Source organism: Tursiops truncatus, chromosome 18 (genome assembly GCF_011762595.2).
Source record: "Tursiops truncatus isolate mTurTru1 chromosome 18, mTurTru1.mat.Y, whole genome shotgun sequence".
NCBI lineage: Eukaryota > Metazoa > Chordata > Mammalia > Artiodactyla > Delphinidae > Tursiops > Tursiops truncatus.
This window is the reverse complement of record NC_047051.1, coordinates 75,525,313-75,543,130: the sequence shown is the minus strand read 5'-3', so window position 1 is coordinate 75,543,130 and position 17,818 is coordinate 75,525,313. Positions and strand designations below refer to the sequence as shown.

The 17,818-nt window shown below is 41.6% G+C and overlaps 1 protein-coding gene across 2 annotated transcripts in view; it reads left to right on the top strand.

Moving 5' to 3' along the window:
* The window catches only part of COL4A1 (collagen type IV alpha 1 chain), a 146,845-nt gene that overhangs the window by 78,080 nt on the left and 50,947 nt on the right, over window positions 1-17,818 (top strand). For both annotated transcript variants that reach the window (XM_033843346.2, XM_033843345.2), the window contains exons 3-12: window positions 11,615-11,704; window positions 11,809-11,853; window positions 12,894-12,938; window positions 13,046-13,108; window positions 13,585-13,638; window positions 13,789-13,815; window positions 15,176-15,259; window positions 15,346-15,408; window positions 16,856-16,891; window positions 17,438-17,479. In XM_033843346.2, coding sequence (XP_033699237.1) covers window positions 11,615-11,704; window positions 11,809-11,853; window positions 12,894-12,938; window positions 13,046-13,108; window positions 13,585-13,638; window positions 13,789-13,815; window positions 15,176-15,259; window positions 15,346-15,408; window positions 16,856-16,891; window positions 17,438-17,479 — 549 coding nt within the window. The remainder of the gene's footprint in view (window positions 1-11,614; window positions 11,705-11,808; window positions 11,854-12,893; window positions 12,939-13,045; window positions 13,109-13,584; window positions 13,639-13,788; window positions 13,816-15,175; window positions 15,260-15,345; window positions 15,409-16,855; window positions 16,892-17,437; window positions 17,480-17,818) is intronic.

The window sequence follows — 17,818 nt, the reverse complement described above, 5'->3', positions numbered from 1 at the left end:
GTTGTTTTAGTAAGTTTTTTTTACTGGATCAGTGAAGCTGGACCGTTTGTGTGCTCTTAGCTGGCGTTCGGGGAAGAGTTTTAAACTGTTGATAGTAAGAATGAACTTAGGACTCCTTCGAATTATTCTTGGGTTGAAGAATGGTTCTTTAGAAAGCGTCTTGTGAAAAACTCTTTATGATTCATTTTTTTTCTCACCAGGTGATGTGCAAAGTGGATTTTTGTAGCTCGGAAAGTATCAGTTTTATTTCTTGCAAATGTTGACTTATCAGAAATATGTATTGTGTATCTCCTCCGTAACTGGCAGCCTGCTAGTTTTATATTACATATGATTTGAGCTTCGCTCTAAAAACCAACCTTCATGGCAATGTTGAAATTCTTAGAATTGTGCCAGAATTCCTCGTGGGCTCAAATGATGTTTCCATATCAGGATTTATCCAACAGAAATCTACCCTTGAACACGGCCTCTCGGAGAGGTTTCTGCATTAAGTGCTGTATCAGTGGGCAGTGTGAAGCTGATGACCCAGCAGCCGGGCCTTGGTGGACCTTATCCATTAGATGGACTTATCCACAGGGACTGCCTGAGGCGGAAAGTCCGGTGTAAAAGCTGCAGTCCAGATGTGGGCAGAGAGAGAAAGGCTTTCCCATTTACGTCCTGTACAACCAGCAAGCTCCCTTTCCCAGACCAAACCTGATTATCTGCAGCTTCCGAATCTTGGGAGCAAGTCCCTACAGCCTGACGATGGTCAAAGGGGGGAGTGTTGAGAGGCTGCGTAGGGTCCGCTTGCCCAAACCAGCTCCGTGGTGTAGGCAGAGTGGGTCCAGGAGGCTCCTGGAGAAGAGACTGGATCTTACAGTACACGAAGGTCAGGGATTAAGGAGCCTTTTTATCCTTTTTAACACTTTTCTGCTTTTCTGATTCTTCTCATCCTTTGAATGTGTAAAGATGGGGAATGAGCTCATTTCTAAGACAAAAACCTCTTAATTGCCCATCTCTCCCCACCCTCACGTGTAATTGCTAAAGCTCTTGGCATACACCCACGTTTCCAATGGAGACCACGATGTAAAGATTCCTCATACTGACCATATCAAGTGAAGAGATATCACCAAATCTTGAGAGAGAAAATGAGACTTTGGGGAAGAAGCCATGCTTTGGGGGCATGATCAGTTTACTCTTTCGTAGTTTAATGTTGAAATGTTAAATGCATGAAACAGTAGTCATGATAGAGCGATTATGTGAAGCGATCTTCAGTAGTATATTTAAAGAAATGTAGTTAATTTTTTTACTGAAGTATAGTTGATTTTCAGTGTTGTGTTACTTTCACGTGTACAGCACAGTGATTCAGTTATCCATATGTATACACTCTTTTTCATATTCTTTTCCATTATGGTTTATCTCAGGATCTTGAATAGAGTTCCCTGTGCTCTACAGTAGGACCTTGTTGCTCATCCATTCTATATGTAAGAGTTTGCATCCGCTAACCCCACACTCCCGCTCCATCCCTCCCCCAAATGTAGCCTACTTTCAACTGACACATACGTTCTTTTAACGTTCCAGGTATATGTCTCGTGGGGCAGAGGAGAGTCAGTGTTCGCATCTTCTTCTTAGGAAAACCAGGCTTTTTCAGGGCTCTGGTTGTGTATGTCCTCCGCCTCTCCTCTCCTTTGCACGGTGGCAATATTTCTGCCATAATGTCAAGCTGCATGGTGTGGATGAAGCCCAATGGGGCCTCATCCCAGAGCTTTTCCATGACCCTGTGACACTGATCGGAGCCTTCCCACCACTTTCCCAGCAGTACTGGTATTCAGGAAATGGTCCTGCAGATGTCTGATGGTTGCTGGGCTCAAGGAATTGGACTTGTGGAATTTCTGGCTCAGTCCTGAAGTCACCCATTGACTGTGACCCGTCATCTGAAATAGTTTCCCCATCACTGGATGTTTGGTGAGCTCTGGCTCCAAATGTGAATACTTTCGTCCCATCAATTATTTGCAGTTTTGCTTGGAAATGGAAATCTCAAGGCACCCGATGACGGAAAGGGAGAGCTGATTCAGTATCACGTCCTGCCCACACTGTCTCTCCCTGTGGCTTCTCTGGCCAGTTGTGGTATGTTAGCCAGTCTCCGTGGTGCCCACAGGGCTTTGGATTGGGAAGGGGAGGCCTGGGATCCCCTCCTGCCCAGCAACCGTATTTTATTCCGTTTTAAAGCTTTTAGGCTACGTAGATAGAATCCTACCTCATCCTAAGTTCATGTGATGCTACTGGTTATTTCATCATCCAGTTACCAACTTTTACTGAGTTCAGAGTTCGTGCCAAACACCGAATGAATAAAAAATATCCCTGCCTTTAAAGTACTTACTCCGGAGAGATGGACACCCAACTGCAGAATCTCTGCAACCAACGTCCCTTGTTGGGTGCATTCTGCTTTCTGATGGAAGAACAAGCACATGTAGATGTCTCTGCCCAACAAGATGGTCCCCCGTCGAGAGGGGGCCCAGGTCTCGGGCAGCATCTTTCCTTGGGCGTCAGTACGCTGTGAAGATCCATGATCATATATTTTTTATTTTTATTTTTTTGGCTGCTCGGGTCTTAGTTGCAGCACACGGGATCTTTGTTGCAGCGCACGGGCTTCTCTCTAGTTGTGGTGCGCAGGGTTCTATCTAGTGTGGTGCGCAGGTTCCAGGGTGCATGGGCTGTAGTTTGTGGCACGCAGCTTTGAAGTTGAGGTGCGTGAGCTCAGTAGTTGTGGCGCACAGGCTTAGTTGCCCCGCGGCATGTGGGATCTTAGTTCCCCGACCAGGGATCGAACCCACGTCCCCTTTATTGGAAGGTGGATTCTTTACCACTGGACCACCAGGGAAGTCCCAATGATCATATTATTATTAATTTTTTGAATTTTATTTATTTTTTATACAGCAGGTTCTTATTAGTTATCTATTTTATACATATTAGTGTATACATGTCAATCCCAATCTCCCAATTCATCCACCACTACCTGCCCCCCAACACTTTCCCCCCTTGGTGTCCATATGTTTGTTCTCTACATCTGTGTCTCTATTTCTGCCCTGCAAACCGGTTCATGTGTACCATTTTTCTAGCTTCCACATACATGCGTTAACATACGATATCTGTTTTCCTCTTTCTGACTAACTTCACACTGTATTGACAGTCTCTAGATCCATCCACGTCTCTACAAATGACCCAGTTTCATTCTTTTTTATGGCTGAGTAATATTCCATTGAATACATGTACCACATTTTCTCTATCCATTCGTCTGTCAATGGGCATTTAGGTTGCTTCCATGTCCTGGCTATTGTAAATAGTGCTGCAGTGAACATTGGGGTGCCTGACTCTTTTTAAATTATGGTTTTCTCAGGGTATATGCCCAGTAGTGGGATTGCTGGGTCGTATGGTAGTTCTATTTTTAGTTTTTTAAGGAACCTCCATACTGTTCTCCATAGTGCCTGTATCAATTTACATTCCCACCAACAGTGCAAAAGGGTTCCCTTCTCTCCACACCCTCTCCAGCATTTGTTGTTTGTAGATTTTCTGATGATGCCCATTCTGACTGGTGTGAGGTGACACCTCATTGTAGTTTTGATTTGCATTTCTCTAATAATTAGTGATGTTGAGCAGCTTTTCATGTGCTTCTTGGCCATCTGTATGTCTTCTTTGGAGAAATGTCTATTTAGGTCCTCTGCCCATTTTTGAATTGGGTTTTTTTTTTTTAAATATTGAGCTGCATGAGCTGTTTATATATTTGAGGGTTGTCTTTTTGTCTTGTTTGTAGTTTCCTTTGCTTTGCAAAAGCTTTTAAGTTTCATTAGGTCCCATTTGTTTATTTTTGTTTTTATTTCCATTACTCTAGGAGGTGGATCAAAAAAGATCTTGCTGTGATTTATGTCAAAGAGTGTTCTTCCTATGTTTTTCTCTAGGGGTTTTATAATCTCCAGCCTTACATTTAGGTCTCTAACCCATTTTGAGTTTAGTTTTGTGTATGGTGTTAGGGAGTGCTCTAATTTCATTCTTTCACATGTAGCTGTCCAGTTTTCCCAGCACCACTTATTGAAGAGACTGTCTTTTCTCCATTGTATATCCTTGCCTCCTTTGTCATAGATTAGTTGACCATAGGTGTGTAGGTTTATCTCTGGGCTTTCTTTCCTGTTCCATTGATCTATATTTCTGTTTTTGTGCCAGTACCATTATTGTCTTGATTACTGTAGCTTTGTAGTATAGTCTGAAGTCAGGGAGTCTGATTCCTCCAGCTCTGTTTTTTTCCCTCAAGACTGCTTTGGCTGTTCGGGGTCTTTTGTGTCTCCATACAAATTTTAAGATTTTTTTGTTCTAGTTCTGTAAAAAATGCCACTGGTAATTTGATAGGGATTGCATTGAATCTATAGATTGCCTTGGGTAGTATAGTCATCTTCACAGTATTGATTCTTCCAATCCAGGAACATGGTATATCTCTCCATCTGTTTGTGTCATCTTTGATTTCTTTCATCAGTGTCATATAGTTTTCTTAGTACAGGAATTTTACCTCCTTAGGTAGGTTTATTCCTAGGTATTTTATTCTTTTTGTTGCAATGGTGAATGGGGTTGTTTCCTTAATTTCTCTTTCTGATCTTTTGTTGTTAGTGTATAGGAATGCAAGAGATTTCTGTGCATTAATTTTGTATCCTGCAACTTTACCAAATTCATTGATTAGCTCTAGTAGTTTTCTGGTGGCATCTTTAGGATTCTCTGTGTGTAGTGTCATGCCATCTGCAAACAGTGACAGTTTTCCTTCTTCTTTTCCAATTTATATTCCTTTTATTTCTTTTTCTTCTCTGATTGCCGTGGCTAGGACTTCCAAAACTATGTTGAATAATAGTGGCGAGAGTGGACATCCTTGTCTTGTTCCTGATCTTAGAGGAATTGTTTTTAGCTTTTCACCATTGAGAATGATGTTTGCTGTGGGTTTGTCATATATGGCCTTTATTATGTTGAGGTAGGTTCCCTCTGTACCCACTTTCTGGAGAGTTTTTATCATAAATGAGTGTTGAATTTTTTAAAAGCTTTTTCTGCTTGTATTGAGATGATTCATCTCAATGTATGATGAGATGATCATATGGTTTTCTTCTTCAGTTTGTTAATATGCTGTATCACATTGATTGATTTGCATATATTGAAGAATCCTTGCCTTCCTGGCATAAATCCCACTTGTTCATGGTGTATTATCCTTTTAATGTGTTGTTGGATTCTGTTTGCTGGCATTTTGTGGGGGTTTTTGCATCTATATTCATCAGTGGTATTGGTCTGTAATTTTCTTTTTTGGTAGTATCTTTGTCTGGTTTTGGTATCAGGATGATGGTGGCCTCATAGAATGAGGTTTGGAGTGTTCCTTCCTCTGCAATTTTTTGGAAGAGTTTGAGAAGGATGAGTGTTAGTTCTTCTCTAAATGTTTGCTAGAATTCACTTGTGAAGCCTTCTGGTCCTGGACTTTTGTTTGTTGAAAGATTTTTAATCACAGTTTCAGTTTCATTACTTGTGATTCATATTTTCTATTTCTTCTTGGTTCAGTCTTGGACAGTTATACCTTTCTAAGAATTTGTCCATTTCTTCCGGGTTGTCCATTTTACTGGCATAGAATTGCTTGTAGTAGTCTCTTAGGATGCTTTGTATTTCTGCGGTGTCCGTTGTAAACTTCTCCTTTTTCATTTCTAATTTTATTGATTTGAGTCCTCTCCCTCATTTTCTTGATGAGTCTGGCAAATGGTTTATAAATTTTGTTTATCTTCTCAAAGAACCAGCTTTTAGTTTTATTGATCTTTGCTATTGTTTTCTTTGTTTCTATTTCATATATTTGTGCTCTGATGTTTATGATTTCTTTCCTTCTACTAACTTTGGATTTTGCTTGTTCTTCTTTCTCTGGTTCCTTTAGGTGTAAGGTTAGATTGTTTATTTGAGATTTTTCTTGTTTCTTGAGGTAGGATTGTATTGCTATAAGCTTCCCTCTTAGAACTGCTTTTGCTGCATCCCATGGGTTTTGGATCATCGTGTTTTTGTTGTAATTTGTCTCTAGGTATTTTTTGATTTCCTCTTTGATTTCTTCAGTGATCTCTTGGTTATTTAGTAACGTATTGTTTAGCCTGCATGTGTTTGTGTTTTTTATTTTTTATTCCTTGTGATTGATTTCTAATCTCATAGCGTTGTGGTCAGAAAAGATGCTTGATATGATTTCAATTTTCTTAAATTTACTGAGTCTTGATTTGTGACCCAAGATGTGATCTATCCTGGAGAATGTTCCATGTGCACTTGAGAAGAAAGTGTAATCTGCTGTTTTTGGATGGAATGTTCTATAAATATCAATTAAATCTGTCTGGTCCATTGTGTCATTTAAAGCTTGTGTTTCCTTATTAATTTTCTGTTTGTATGATCTGTCCACTGGTGTAAGTGAGGTGTCTAAGTCCCCCACTATTACTGTGTTACTGTCGATTTCCTCTTTTATAGCTGTTAGCATTTGCCTTATGTATTGAGGTGTTCCTATGTTGGGTGCATATATATTTATAATTGTTATATCTTCTTCTTGGATTGATCCCTTGATCATTATGTAGTGTCCTTCCTTGTCTCTTGTAACATTCTTTATTTTAAAGTCTATTTTATCTGATATGAGTATTGCTACTCCAGCTTTCTTTTGATTTCCATTTGCATGGAATATCTTTTTCCATCCCCTCACTTTCAGTCTGTACGTGTCCCTGGGTCTGAAGTGGGTCTCTTGTAGACAGCACATATATGGGCCTTGTTTTTGTATCCATGCAGCGAGCCTGTGTCTTTTGGTTGGAGCATTTAAATCCATTCATGTTTAAGGTAATTATCGATATGTATGTTCCTATTACCATTTTCTTAATTGTTATGGGTTTGTTTTTGTAGGTCCTTTTCTTCTCTTGTGTTTCCCACTTAGAGAAGTTCCTTTAGCATTTATTGTAGAGCTGGTTTGGTGGTGCTTTTAAGAATTCCCTTACATTTTGCTTCTCTGTAAAGCTTTTGATTTCTCCGTTGAATCTGAATTGCCGGGTAGAATAATGTTGGTTTTAGGTTCTTCCCTTTCGTCACTTTAAATATATCGTGCCACTCCCTTCTGGCTTGTAGAGTTTCTGCTGAGAAGTCAGCTGTTAACCTTATGGGAATTCCCTTGTACGTTATTTGTGTTTTTTCCCTTGCTGCTTTCAATAATTTTTCTTTGTCTTTAATTTTTGTCAGTTTGATTACTATGTGTCTTGGCATGTTTCTCCTTGGGTTTATCCTCCTGGGAGTCTCTGCACTTCCTGGACTTGGGTGGCCATTTCCTTTCCCATGTTAGGGAAGTTTTCAACTATAAGCTCTTCAAATATTTTCTCGGGTCCTTTCTCTCTCTCTTCTCCTTTTGGGACCCTTATAATGCAAATGTTGTTGTGTTTAATGTTGTCCCAGAGGTCTCTTAGGCTCTCTTCATTTCTTTTCATTCTTTTTTTTTTTTTTTATCTGTTCTGTGGCAGTGAATTCCACCATTCTGTCTTCCAGGTCACTTATCTGTTCTTCTGCCTGTTATTCTGTTATTGAGTCCTTCTAGTATATTTTTCATTTCAGTTATTGTATTATTCATCTCTGTTTGTTTGTCGATTAATTCTTCTAGGTGTTTGTTCTATAATTCTTCTAGGTCTTTGTTAAACATTTCTTGCATCTTCTTGATCTTTGCCTCCATCCTTTTTCTGAGGTCCTGGATCATCTTCACTATCATTATTCTGAATTCTTTTTCGGGAAGGTTGCCTATCTCCACTTCATTTAGCTGTTTTTCTGGGGTTTTATCTTGTTCCTTCATCTGGTACATAGCCCTCCGCCTTTTCATCTTCTCTATCTTTCCGTGAATGTGGTTTTTGTTCCACAGGCTGCAGGATTGTAGTTCTTGTAGCTTCTTCTGTCTGCCCTCTGGTGGATGAGGCTATCTCGATCATATTATTTTAAAATAATATAAAAATAATTATTATTAATAATAAAATAATAATTATTTTTAAATTATTTGAAAAAATAATTTAATATTTGACTGAAAGATAGTGATCCCATATTGGCTATTGAAACAAGCATAACAGGCCTCTGACAGTAAGATCTTTGAAGACTGCTTACTCTAGATCTATTTTGTGTTAATTTCAGTTTTTGTTGTTGTTAATGATGTTATCCTATATTATCCTTAGAACCTTCTCACTATTTCGACCTCACCATCCTGAGGGCTTTATTGGTATTTGGATTTTTGACTAAGATGTGAAGGGGACTATATTCTAGCATTGGATTTCCATCATGAACTTGTTTCTACAGGTATTTTAAGAGGAAGGGAAATAATTGGGTATTATAAAAAAAACTCTTTTATTCCCACATTTTATGAATTTTTTTTTAAAAGCTATGCCCTTCTCTGGATAATTGATGTTGCAAAATTTGTAAGTTGCTTCATGCACGAAACTCTATTTCATGCCTAATTTAGAATGGCTGATTTTGATGCCAAGATTATTCTCCATGGCTGTGTTCGTTCGTCTATAGCGTTGTGTTTTTTTCTCCTCAAATTCTGAATTTCATCATTTGAGGATATAGTGATTGTCACTTCCATGGTTGGTATATAAACTTTTTAAAAATTAGTACAGTACACTGCACTGACGTTCAAGAATAAAACCATTAGATGCAGTTGCCTCAAAGCATTTTGGGTAGTATTATACAAGCTTCTTTTTCTCATCTTCCACTTTAAGTTCTTGCTGCTGTGGTAACCGTGGTTGTGGATCTCACTTGGGCTGCCATATCGTCTTGGACCTTGCCTCCAGCACATCACGGGAAAGAGATGAATAAGGGGACCTGTTTCTAGGGGATTTTAACTATGCACATTCAGCCTTGAACCCCAGCGCACGAGTGGCCACAGCTGCGGAGTCTGGCTTAGAAAGGACCGGCATGAAAAGCCTTTGCACGATGTGCCCAGCTGTTTGCTTTTTCCGTAACCCTCGTGGAGATTTGCTGAAAGCTCGGAGGAAGAATTGGGCCCATGTGCAGTGTGTGCTGTTTGCCAGCTAATTGTATAGCTGATTGAATGCTTATCCTGTCTGTTTGCTCTGCTCTGGTGCCCAGAATAGCCTTGGACGGGGTATGGGATATTAGATTATTCATGTGTACTTTTGTCCGAACAAAAGATTAGGAAACTTAAAAAAAAAAAAAATGTGCGAGATGGCAAGAGCCGTGTTCACGGGGGCGTCGCTTCCTCTTCAGCTACTTAATTTCAAATCTCTTGGGATATGGAGCTTCCTTAAGTGTTCCGGTGACACTGGGGAAAGGATGTGGGCCGGTGGTGAAAGCCGGGACTGGGAATTCAGATTGCTGAATCCTGTTCCCAGGAGCACGCAGGGGTCAGTGACATGTGACGCGTCCGTGAAACATCAGAATCCCAATTTCCCTATCTGTGAAATGGACATAAAAGGGGCTAAGTCGATGTGGGCGAACTATTTAATATTTGCTGGGAACCAGCTTGCTCTAGTGACCTAGAAGAAACACAGACGGAGGTAGAGGTTGACCTCATTTCTATTTGTGGCTTCAGCGCTGACTCAATGAGAAACTTGTAGAAATCGGCTCATCTGGCTCTGGGTCTCCATGCGGTCAACGATGACACTGAGAATTATAAAATCTTATCTGCACTGGGTCTCCTAGTGATACTGCCGATATTAACTGAATACTAAAATACGACGCCAAACGCGTTAGGAAGCTTTTCTGCCGATGTGCCTTTCGTATTTCCTTCGCATCTCATGCCAGGTTATTTGAGGATACTCAGTTCAGTGTTCACAGTTTTTAGCCAGCGTTTCAATTCTATTTTGGGTAGAATTTTCCCACATCTGAATCAAGGGAGGAGGTTGATATGATGTCAGCGTACAATCCGTCTCCAGCGCCAGGATTTTGTACGTTTGTATCTGCTGTTATTTTAGGTTAAGAATGAATGTATTTAAGTAGCTTTACATTTGAACAAGCCTTGGTCTGAGAATGTTTTTCTTTCCCGGGCCTCAGGGAGGATGAGCCAGTGTTCTGTGTCAAGTCCTATGCTGGGCTCTGGGGAATATTAGCATCTGTTCTTCCTGGTTGATCCCTCGATGCAGCTGGTCCAGAGGGCTGGGCCAAACTGCAGGGCTTAACTTTCTTTACTCCATTTAGTATCTGTTGGTCTCCTCTAGAGTTTGAAATAATCTCTTTCCCATTTATTCACACGCTGTTTCTGGCTTCCTGCCTTTTACACTTCCAATGACTCCCACGATCCGTGGAGGTCCAGTGATTGGAGACCGAAGTTCAGAACCACGTTTCTGCATTTCAGAAAATGCAACAGACGCACAGTTCACCAGCAAGTTCTGGGACTGGCTGAGTGGTTTGGAAAGAAGGATGACTTTGGAAGTTTGGGTTCTGCGTCCTTTCATTTATGCAATGTTGAACAACTTTAAGTCACTTTTGGTAATGTGCTATTTTGGGTGGTAAGTGTTTATGTGATGTAAGGTATAGCTTGTCAGTTTATTTTTTACTTTGAACTAACATAACTGTAGGGAAAGTAAGGAATCCTGTCTGTAATCTCCAACATGTCTTCTGTTTTTGAAAATTGACTAAAGATGCTTAATCTACCCAATTTACCTTGTGAGTTTGCACCGAAGTCCACATACTGTGAAGGGAATAGATTTTCTTGAATTCCTGTCCTGATTTTAGGCTATTTCATACTGGCAAAAAGTGTGGCCGTCTTCCTCAATGTCCTTAATCAGGCCACTGGGTCACCGATGCTTGCAGAGGAAACTATTTCCAGTATCAAACGGTAACGCCTCACCTCTCCACGTTCTTGTCCCCGTTGTATTTCTTCTTCTTAGTGTCTTGTGCTCACATGGCCTAGATCTCCATTCTCTGACATCCAGCCTGAATTGTCTTTGCCTGTCTCTTCACACATTCATTTTCCTTTCATCCTTCAAGGGCCACCTCAAAGCCAGAATCCAAGCCACGTGTGTGGACCCTAAATAATATTCATTATGTTAAGAATACGTTTTGTTTCTTTTTGCTCCTCGAGGGCAGAGACCGTAATTAAACCTCGAGTCTACCTTTGCAAAAAAAAAAAAAACCAGTTTTTTAAGAGATGCTTATGCAAACCCATCGTCAGACTGTTCATTGCACAGAAAAGTCTCAGCATCTTGCCCTGAAACTGCCACCGTGAGCTCTGCCTACACACCTCCTAAAGGGGAGCCTTGACTGATGTCTGCTCACAGAATCTCAGCGCTGTGTCTGCCAAGAACAAGAAGATTCCACTCATCAAATGAGGTTATAAGCCATTCAGTGAAAAAAAATCCCCAACTATCTGTGATTTTATTTCCCCAACAAACTACTTAGCCTTTAGAATACAGTATATAGAAAGCATTGGACCAGGGATCACACGTGAAACATCCCTGCCCGCAAAAGAGCTGAAAAAGAGCAGAGAGAAGTCTCCGAGATGGGACGTAGGTGGCAGCGTCTCTTTTCAGATGCGCATCGTAGGCTGGTTGCTGGGTGATGCTGAGTGAGGCTGATTTCTCCTTCCACCTGCCCTTGGTCTGACTTGCTCTTTCGTCCTCTGCAGGGAGAAAGAGGTCTCCCAGGGTTACAAGGTGTCATCGGGTTCCCGGGAATGCAAGGACCTGAGGGGCCGCAGGGACCACCAGGACAGAAGGTGAGCTTGGCTGTCGTGGGCGCAGGGGCTTGGGGGAGTGGACTTAAGATGATCTGTGCTGCTTTTGCGACGAGTGGTCATTGTGGCATGTCTGTCTGTTCCAGGGTGACACCGGAGAACCAGGACTGCCAGGAACTAAAGGGACAAGAGTGAGTACGATTGTCATGAAGTTGGTAATGACTGTGGGCGGGATCTGATACAGGGGTGCTTCCGCAGGGAGGGCCCTTTACCCTCCCCACCCCCAGACAGTCCCCAGGGGCATCCTATCCCCTCCTTCCTCTGTGCCCCCCTCCCTCTGCCTCTGTGCTTGGAGCCCAGACAGCGTGTGTCCTGGGCATGAGGGCCCAGGATGGGTGGAACCCGCGTCCTCGACCTCCAGTCCTGCCCCTGGAGCTGCTCACTTCTTGTCCTCTGTACACGTGTTTTCTCTCCTCTCTCCTTCCTCAAGGATTCCTGTAGGCGTATTTAATTGGGGGAGGGGGGATGACACGCCTACAGGTCTTTGAAGAAAGATGTCTTCATTTAATGTGAAAAGTGGTAACGTGTTCAGAGCTGCATTCCTTCTTCCGTCTTCACGGTCTGCTTTCTTTGCTACTCCCGTTCCTGGGACGTGCAAGCAGGGAGACCTTTGAAAGCAGAAAAATAGGAAGACACTGTAAAATGTAAACATTTTAATTCTGTTACTTAGTGGAAAGGGAAGTGTGCCCGGTAACCCGCCTTCCTGGGTCTTTAGGGCAGAAGATAGGGGATAACACTGTAACTGTCTGGGATGGAGAATACCTGGATTTCAGCCAGAAATAACTTGGATTTTCTTCCCTCAATGAACTGATTTATGCCATACACTCTACTTCCCAACTGTTTGAGATTTTAATGTAAATGTATCTATCTATCTATCTATCTACCACCTAGAAATTACAAAGGATGAAATGAGGGCAGAGTTATTTTGTGGATGTGCAGCCTTGAGTTTAGAAGTATTTAATCGTCAGCTTTTGATGATGAAGAGTTGCTACTGAAACGCCAGGCCATCTGGCTACCTGGGCTAGACCCTAAGATGCCTCCCTGTCTGCTTAGGGCCGATGTTCCAAATGTCAATAGTTAGGGTCCGACATCCTCAGCCAGGTGGATGCAAGTGGAGGGAAATGATGTTCTCCCACACTCAATGAAAACATTTTCATCTCCATCCTTACAGGGGCCCCCAGGAGCATCTGGTTACCCTGGAAACCCAGGACTTCCTGTATGTATATAAAAGGCACCTCCTTCCTTTATCAGATGTTTGATGTGAGTTATGGCAACATCAGTGATTTTTCTGATTTGGCTACTTGTTCACCTTGTTAATTGCAGGGTATTCCTGGCCAAGATGGTCCTCCGGGTCCCCCAGGTATCCCAGGATGCAACGGGACGAAGGTAAATTTAGAACCGGGAGCCTCCCTGCTTGGTGTGTGTTCATCTAACTTGGCACCTGGAGAAGTCAGGCAAAGTTGTCCCGTGAACACAGTTTTAATTGCCACAGTTGGAAAGTTACTCGTCTTACACCTTTCTTTATTTGGTGAGGAAACACAGTTTTCCCACGTTTAATGTTCAGGAAAGACATCATTGTGCCTTTCTATTTAGTAGACTTTTATTCTAAAATTGCCTTAAACGCTAAATTTCTCACCTATAATCTATTACTAAAGCAAATAAGAAAATGCTATTATTAATTCTTGTCTCTATTAAATTCTCAAATATTATATTTCTTCTATCATGAAGCAGCACTGAGCAATAGAGCTTGTAACAATTTTTAGAAAATGATTTTCACCAACAAATGAAGCATGCCTGAAGAGTAGGATGGGGGAACGGATGGGGGCACGGCCTTTGAGAGTGACTGTCTGCTGTCCCCCCAGGGTGAGAGAGGGCCTCTGGGGCCTCCGGGTTTGCCTGGATTCGCTGGAAATCCCGTGAGTATTGGGCTGTTATGTAAGAATTTCTTCGGTGCTAATTTCTCTCTTCTCATTCCATTGCCTTTCTTTTCCTTTTTTTGCCCTCATATCATAATGCTAATGTTGTTTTGAGAATAACAAAACTGATACCAACTTTTTCTTTCCTAGGGGCCACCAGGGTTGCCGGGAATGAAGGTACGTTATTTTATTTTACTGGATTCATCCCAGGCTCTGTTTAAAACAGATGCCATAAAAGTAACTTTACTTTAAATCACTTTGGTTGATTGATTGCCTAGTAACCTATTTGTCTAAACTCTGCTACATTAAAAGAGTACTTAGGTCCTATACACAGACTTAAATTTTAGAACCTAAAGTTTCAACACTAGGCACAGTTTCTTCATAGGAAATAAGCAGTGATGGGAAGCAGGGTGTGATGGGAAATATTAGTGATGGGATGTGAGTCCCTGATACTCCTCGTCCAGAGCCATGGGTGGGGCTGTCGACAGGACTCTGCAGAGAAACAGAACCAGTAGGACGTGCGTGGAGATGCTTGTGTATTATGTGTGTACCGTACGTATACAACAGGCACATATAAGGATAGATAGAGTGAGCGAGAGAGGGAGATATAATTAAAATATATAATATATTTTACATATTATATAATACATAATATAATATATTATTGTATATCAATTGCATTATATGTTGATTTATATGATATAATATATAATACATAATATATATTATAACATTTAGTTATATTATATACTAATTTAATGATATATTTCAATATATAATATAATTAAAATATATTGAGATAAAATAAATTCCTTATTTTAAGGAGTTACGTGATTGTGGGAGCTGGCAAGTCCACAATCCGTGGGGCAAGGATGCAGGCTGGAGACCCAGGGAAGAGCGATGGTCGGGTTCAAGGGCTGTCTGTAGGCAGAGTCCGCCTTCCTCACGGGAGTCCGTCTTTTTTCTCTTAAGGCCTTCAACCCATGGGGTGGGCCCCCCACCGTGGAAGGTCATCTGCTTTACTTCAAAGCTACTGATTTAAATGTCCATCTTATTTAAAAGTACTTTCACGTCAACCTCAGACTGGTGTGTAACCAAGTATCTGGGTACTGTGGCCCGGGCACGTTGACACCTAAAACATATTCTCACTGCTTTTCCGAACATGATCGTGCTGGGTCTTTTCTTGAAAGATAATCCTTCTGCTGTGAGGACAGCCTGTGGTCACATAGCCTTTGGACCAGAGACCGGGCCCCTGTCTAGAACTCCTCGTGCCTGGGGGCCCGTCCCGTGGAAGCATCGCACATCCTTCCGTTCAGCGGTCTCCACATTCTGCCCTGGTTGCAGCCCCCTAATGCTGATCGTTAAGACATGTGAACCCAGGAGACGGCCGGTCTGTTTATTCCAAGCTTAGACGGAGGCTAAACCCCACACTTGGGCTGGTTCCACACTAGCAGTGCGTGCCTCTTACGCCGTAGGTTTACATTCTCTTTACATAAATATCAGTATTTGTGACTTTATCTTATTTTTCATCCCTTAGGGGGATCCAGGTGAAATACTTGGCCATATACCAGGGACCCTGTTGAAAGGTGAAAGAGGATTTCCTGGACCCCCAGGAACACCTGTAAGCATTTGCTAAATAATTATGAGCACCTGCCGAGTCTGCTCCCGGTTTGCATTTTAATTCTTTTCTTTCTCAATGAATTATAGGGTTCGCCGGGACTGCCAGGGCTGCAAGGTCCTGTTGGCCCCCCGGGATTCACTGGACCACCAGTAAGTTTGGGGGGAATACCCCTCGGAGGCATTCAGAGAACAGCTGTGGTGAGGGGTGAAACCTTTACACAGTGGTGATCGCTCTTAATTTGGATATGAGAATGAGCTTCTATCTTTTTGAAAAATTTTTTATTGGAGTAGGGTTGATTTACAGTGTTGTGTTAGTTTCAGGTGTACAGCAAAGTGAATCAGTTATACATACAAGTATAGCCACTCTTTTTTTTAGATTCTTTTCCCATATAGGCCATTACAGAGTATTGAGTAGAGTTCCCTGTGCTCTACAGTAGGTGCTTATTAGTTGTCTATTTGAGCTTCTATCTGAAGGGGTGTTTGATTGGCACTTATGGTCCACACACCCCCAGAGCTGTGGGAAAAGGATGCTAATGGTACCTCATGCCGAGACATCCCACAGGGACAACATGTTGATTTTTCGTGGGGCTGCGTGGATGTGAGCGCATCCTGTGAGGAGGGGATTCAGAGATGGGCGAGGCAGGCCCTGCCCTGGACCTTCCCTTGTGGTAATGCAGTCACAGCAGAGGGCCTGCTGTGTTGGGGGCTGTGGCCCCAGACCAGGCTGTGAAGAAGCTGCAGTGTCTCTGGGACAGAGACTAGAAACTGAGCATCAGAGAGAACCTCCCAGGAAGCTCTGCTCTGACATCAGCCGTCCCTCGCAGCTGATAACCCTGAGGACGAGGGTGGCATCAGCCCCTTCTACTCGCACATTTTTGGGGGCACAAGAGACTTAATATTAACAGCACTTACTTGTCGAGCGCCGCGTTTACTAGGAATGAATGATGTGCCTGGGTTTGCCATCCCCACTCTAGCCTGCCTGAGAGCCCTTGAGAGATTTTCAGGCTTTCTTTTTAAATTTACTCTTTTTTTAGGGTTCAAATCCAGCAATTCTTCTATCCATTCCTGCAAGATGTAACCTCTTTTATATTCTTGTAACGGCCTCGTTTTCATGAGGAAAGAATGACTAGTTTCTCCTTTTTAACGATTATAGAATGCATTCTGAAATTTTGTTGCAAACACAGGAATTTGGGGGACTTCATACCATCTACCCGCTTAAAGAATTCATTCAACTTTTAAAGAGCGGCAGCAGTTTTCAAAGTGGACTAACGTTTCCACACTAGAAACGCTAAGGCTTGTCAAGGGTTTAGCTGGTTTCATCCACCGTCTGATAGCCCAGCAGATGCTCAGATCAGTGCATTCCACAGGCCAACCCCTAAGATTCTGAAGGGTTTCCATTCCTGTTAATAATTGTCCTGAACTAATTTCTGGTTACTTTCAAAGTTTAACAGTTCTATAGCACAGGAAAAATATTTAAATATTTAACAAATAAATTATCACCTTAACCATGATATCTGAAGATAACGTCAGTACAGAAAAGCATTTAAAACTTACCAGGGTTGTGAACTATATTTAATTAAAATGCTCTTTCCTACAGGGTCCCCCAGGCCCTCCTGGCCCTCCAGGTGAAAAGGTAAAGATTATTTTTCATTTGTCTTTCTTTGACATTGGTATAAGACTACCGTGAAATTTCTGTAACTCATTTTTTACATCTCTTTAAAAAGTTTTGGAAAAAAAAAAGTTTTGGGAAATTATAATTTCTTTATCTGTCTATATATTTATCATCTGTCTATTCACCTATCCATCAATCTATCTAACCTATCACTTAATCTACTGATCTGTTGATCTGTCAGTCTGTTGATCTATTGATCCTTCCTTCCATCCATCCATTAGTTATGGAATCATTGATCTTCTCCTTAGTTTTTTAAAGCCAGAGTCTGAAAATCTTAAACTTTTTAAAAAAGGTTTTTATAGGATTCTTTTTCAATAATACTTAAAAAAAACCTTTTTATAGACATTGAATACAACATGACCACAACTTTCTTGAAAGGATTATGTCATTGGGAGACGAAGTTATCGCCTTAAATGTACCATCTTGTTGCATTTCACGTCATGTTTGTTACATGATTTTGAACAAAGTAAACCATGCTAATAACGGATTCTACTTCTTAATCAACAGGGGCAAATGGGCTTGAGTTTTCAAGGGCCAAAAGGTGACAAGGTGAGCGCTGTTTGCTTTGGGGAGTTTTCTTGGTTAAAATCCCAGTTCTAAGCATGATCAGGTTTCTGCCTCTGGACCTCCTCTTGCACGCTCATAACCATGGATACCCTTCTCGGAATGTTCTTGAGTTTGTTAGTGTTTTCCCTGAAGGCAAGGCTAGAATTCCCTAAGGTGACTCTACGTGGGATCTGACCCACAGATGCCGGTGCAGTGAGGCCATTTATCCCACTTCTCTGTTCATACATTCAATCAAAATGTGCTCAGGCCTGGACTTCATTATAAAAAGGTCAAATTTAGGACCTGTCTGTTCATAGCATAACCATTATATCAAGCCCTGTG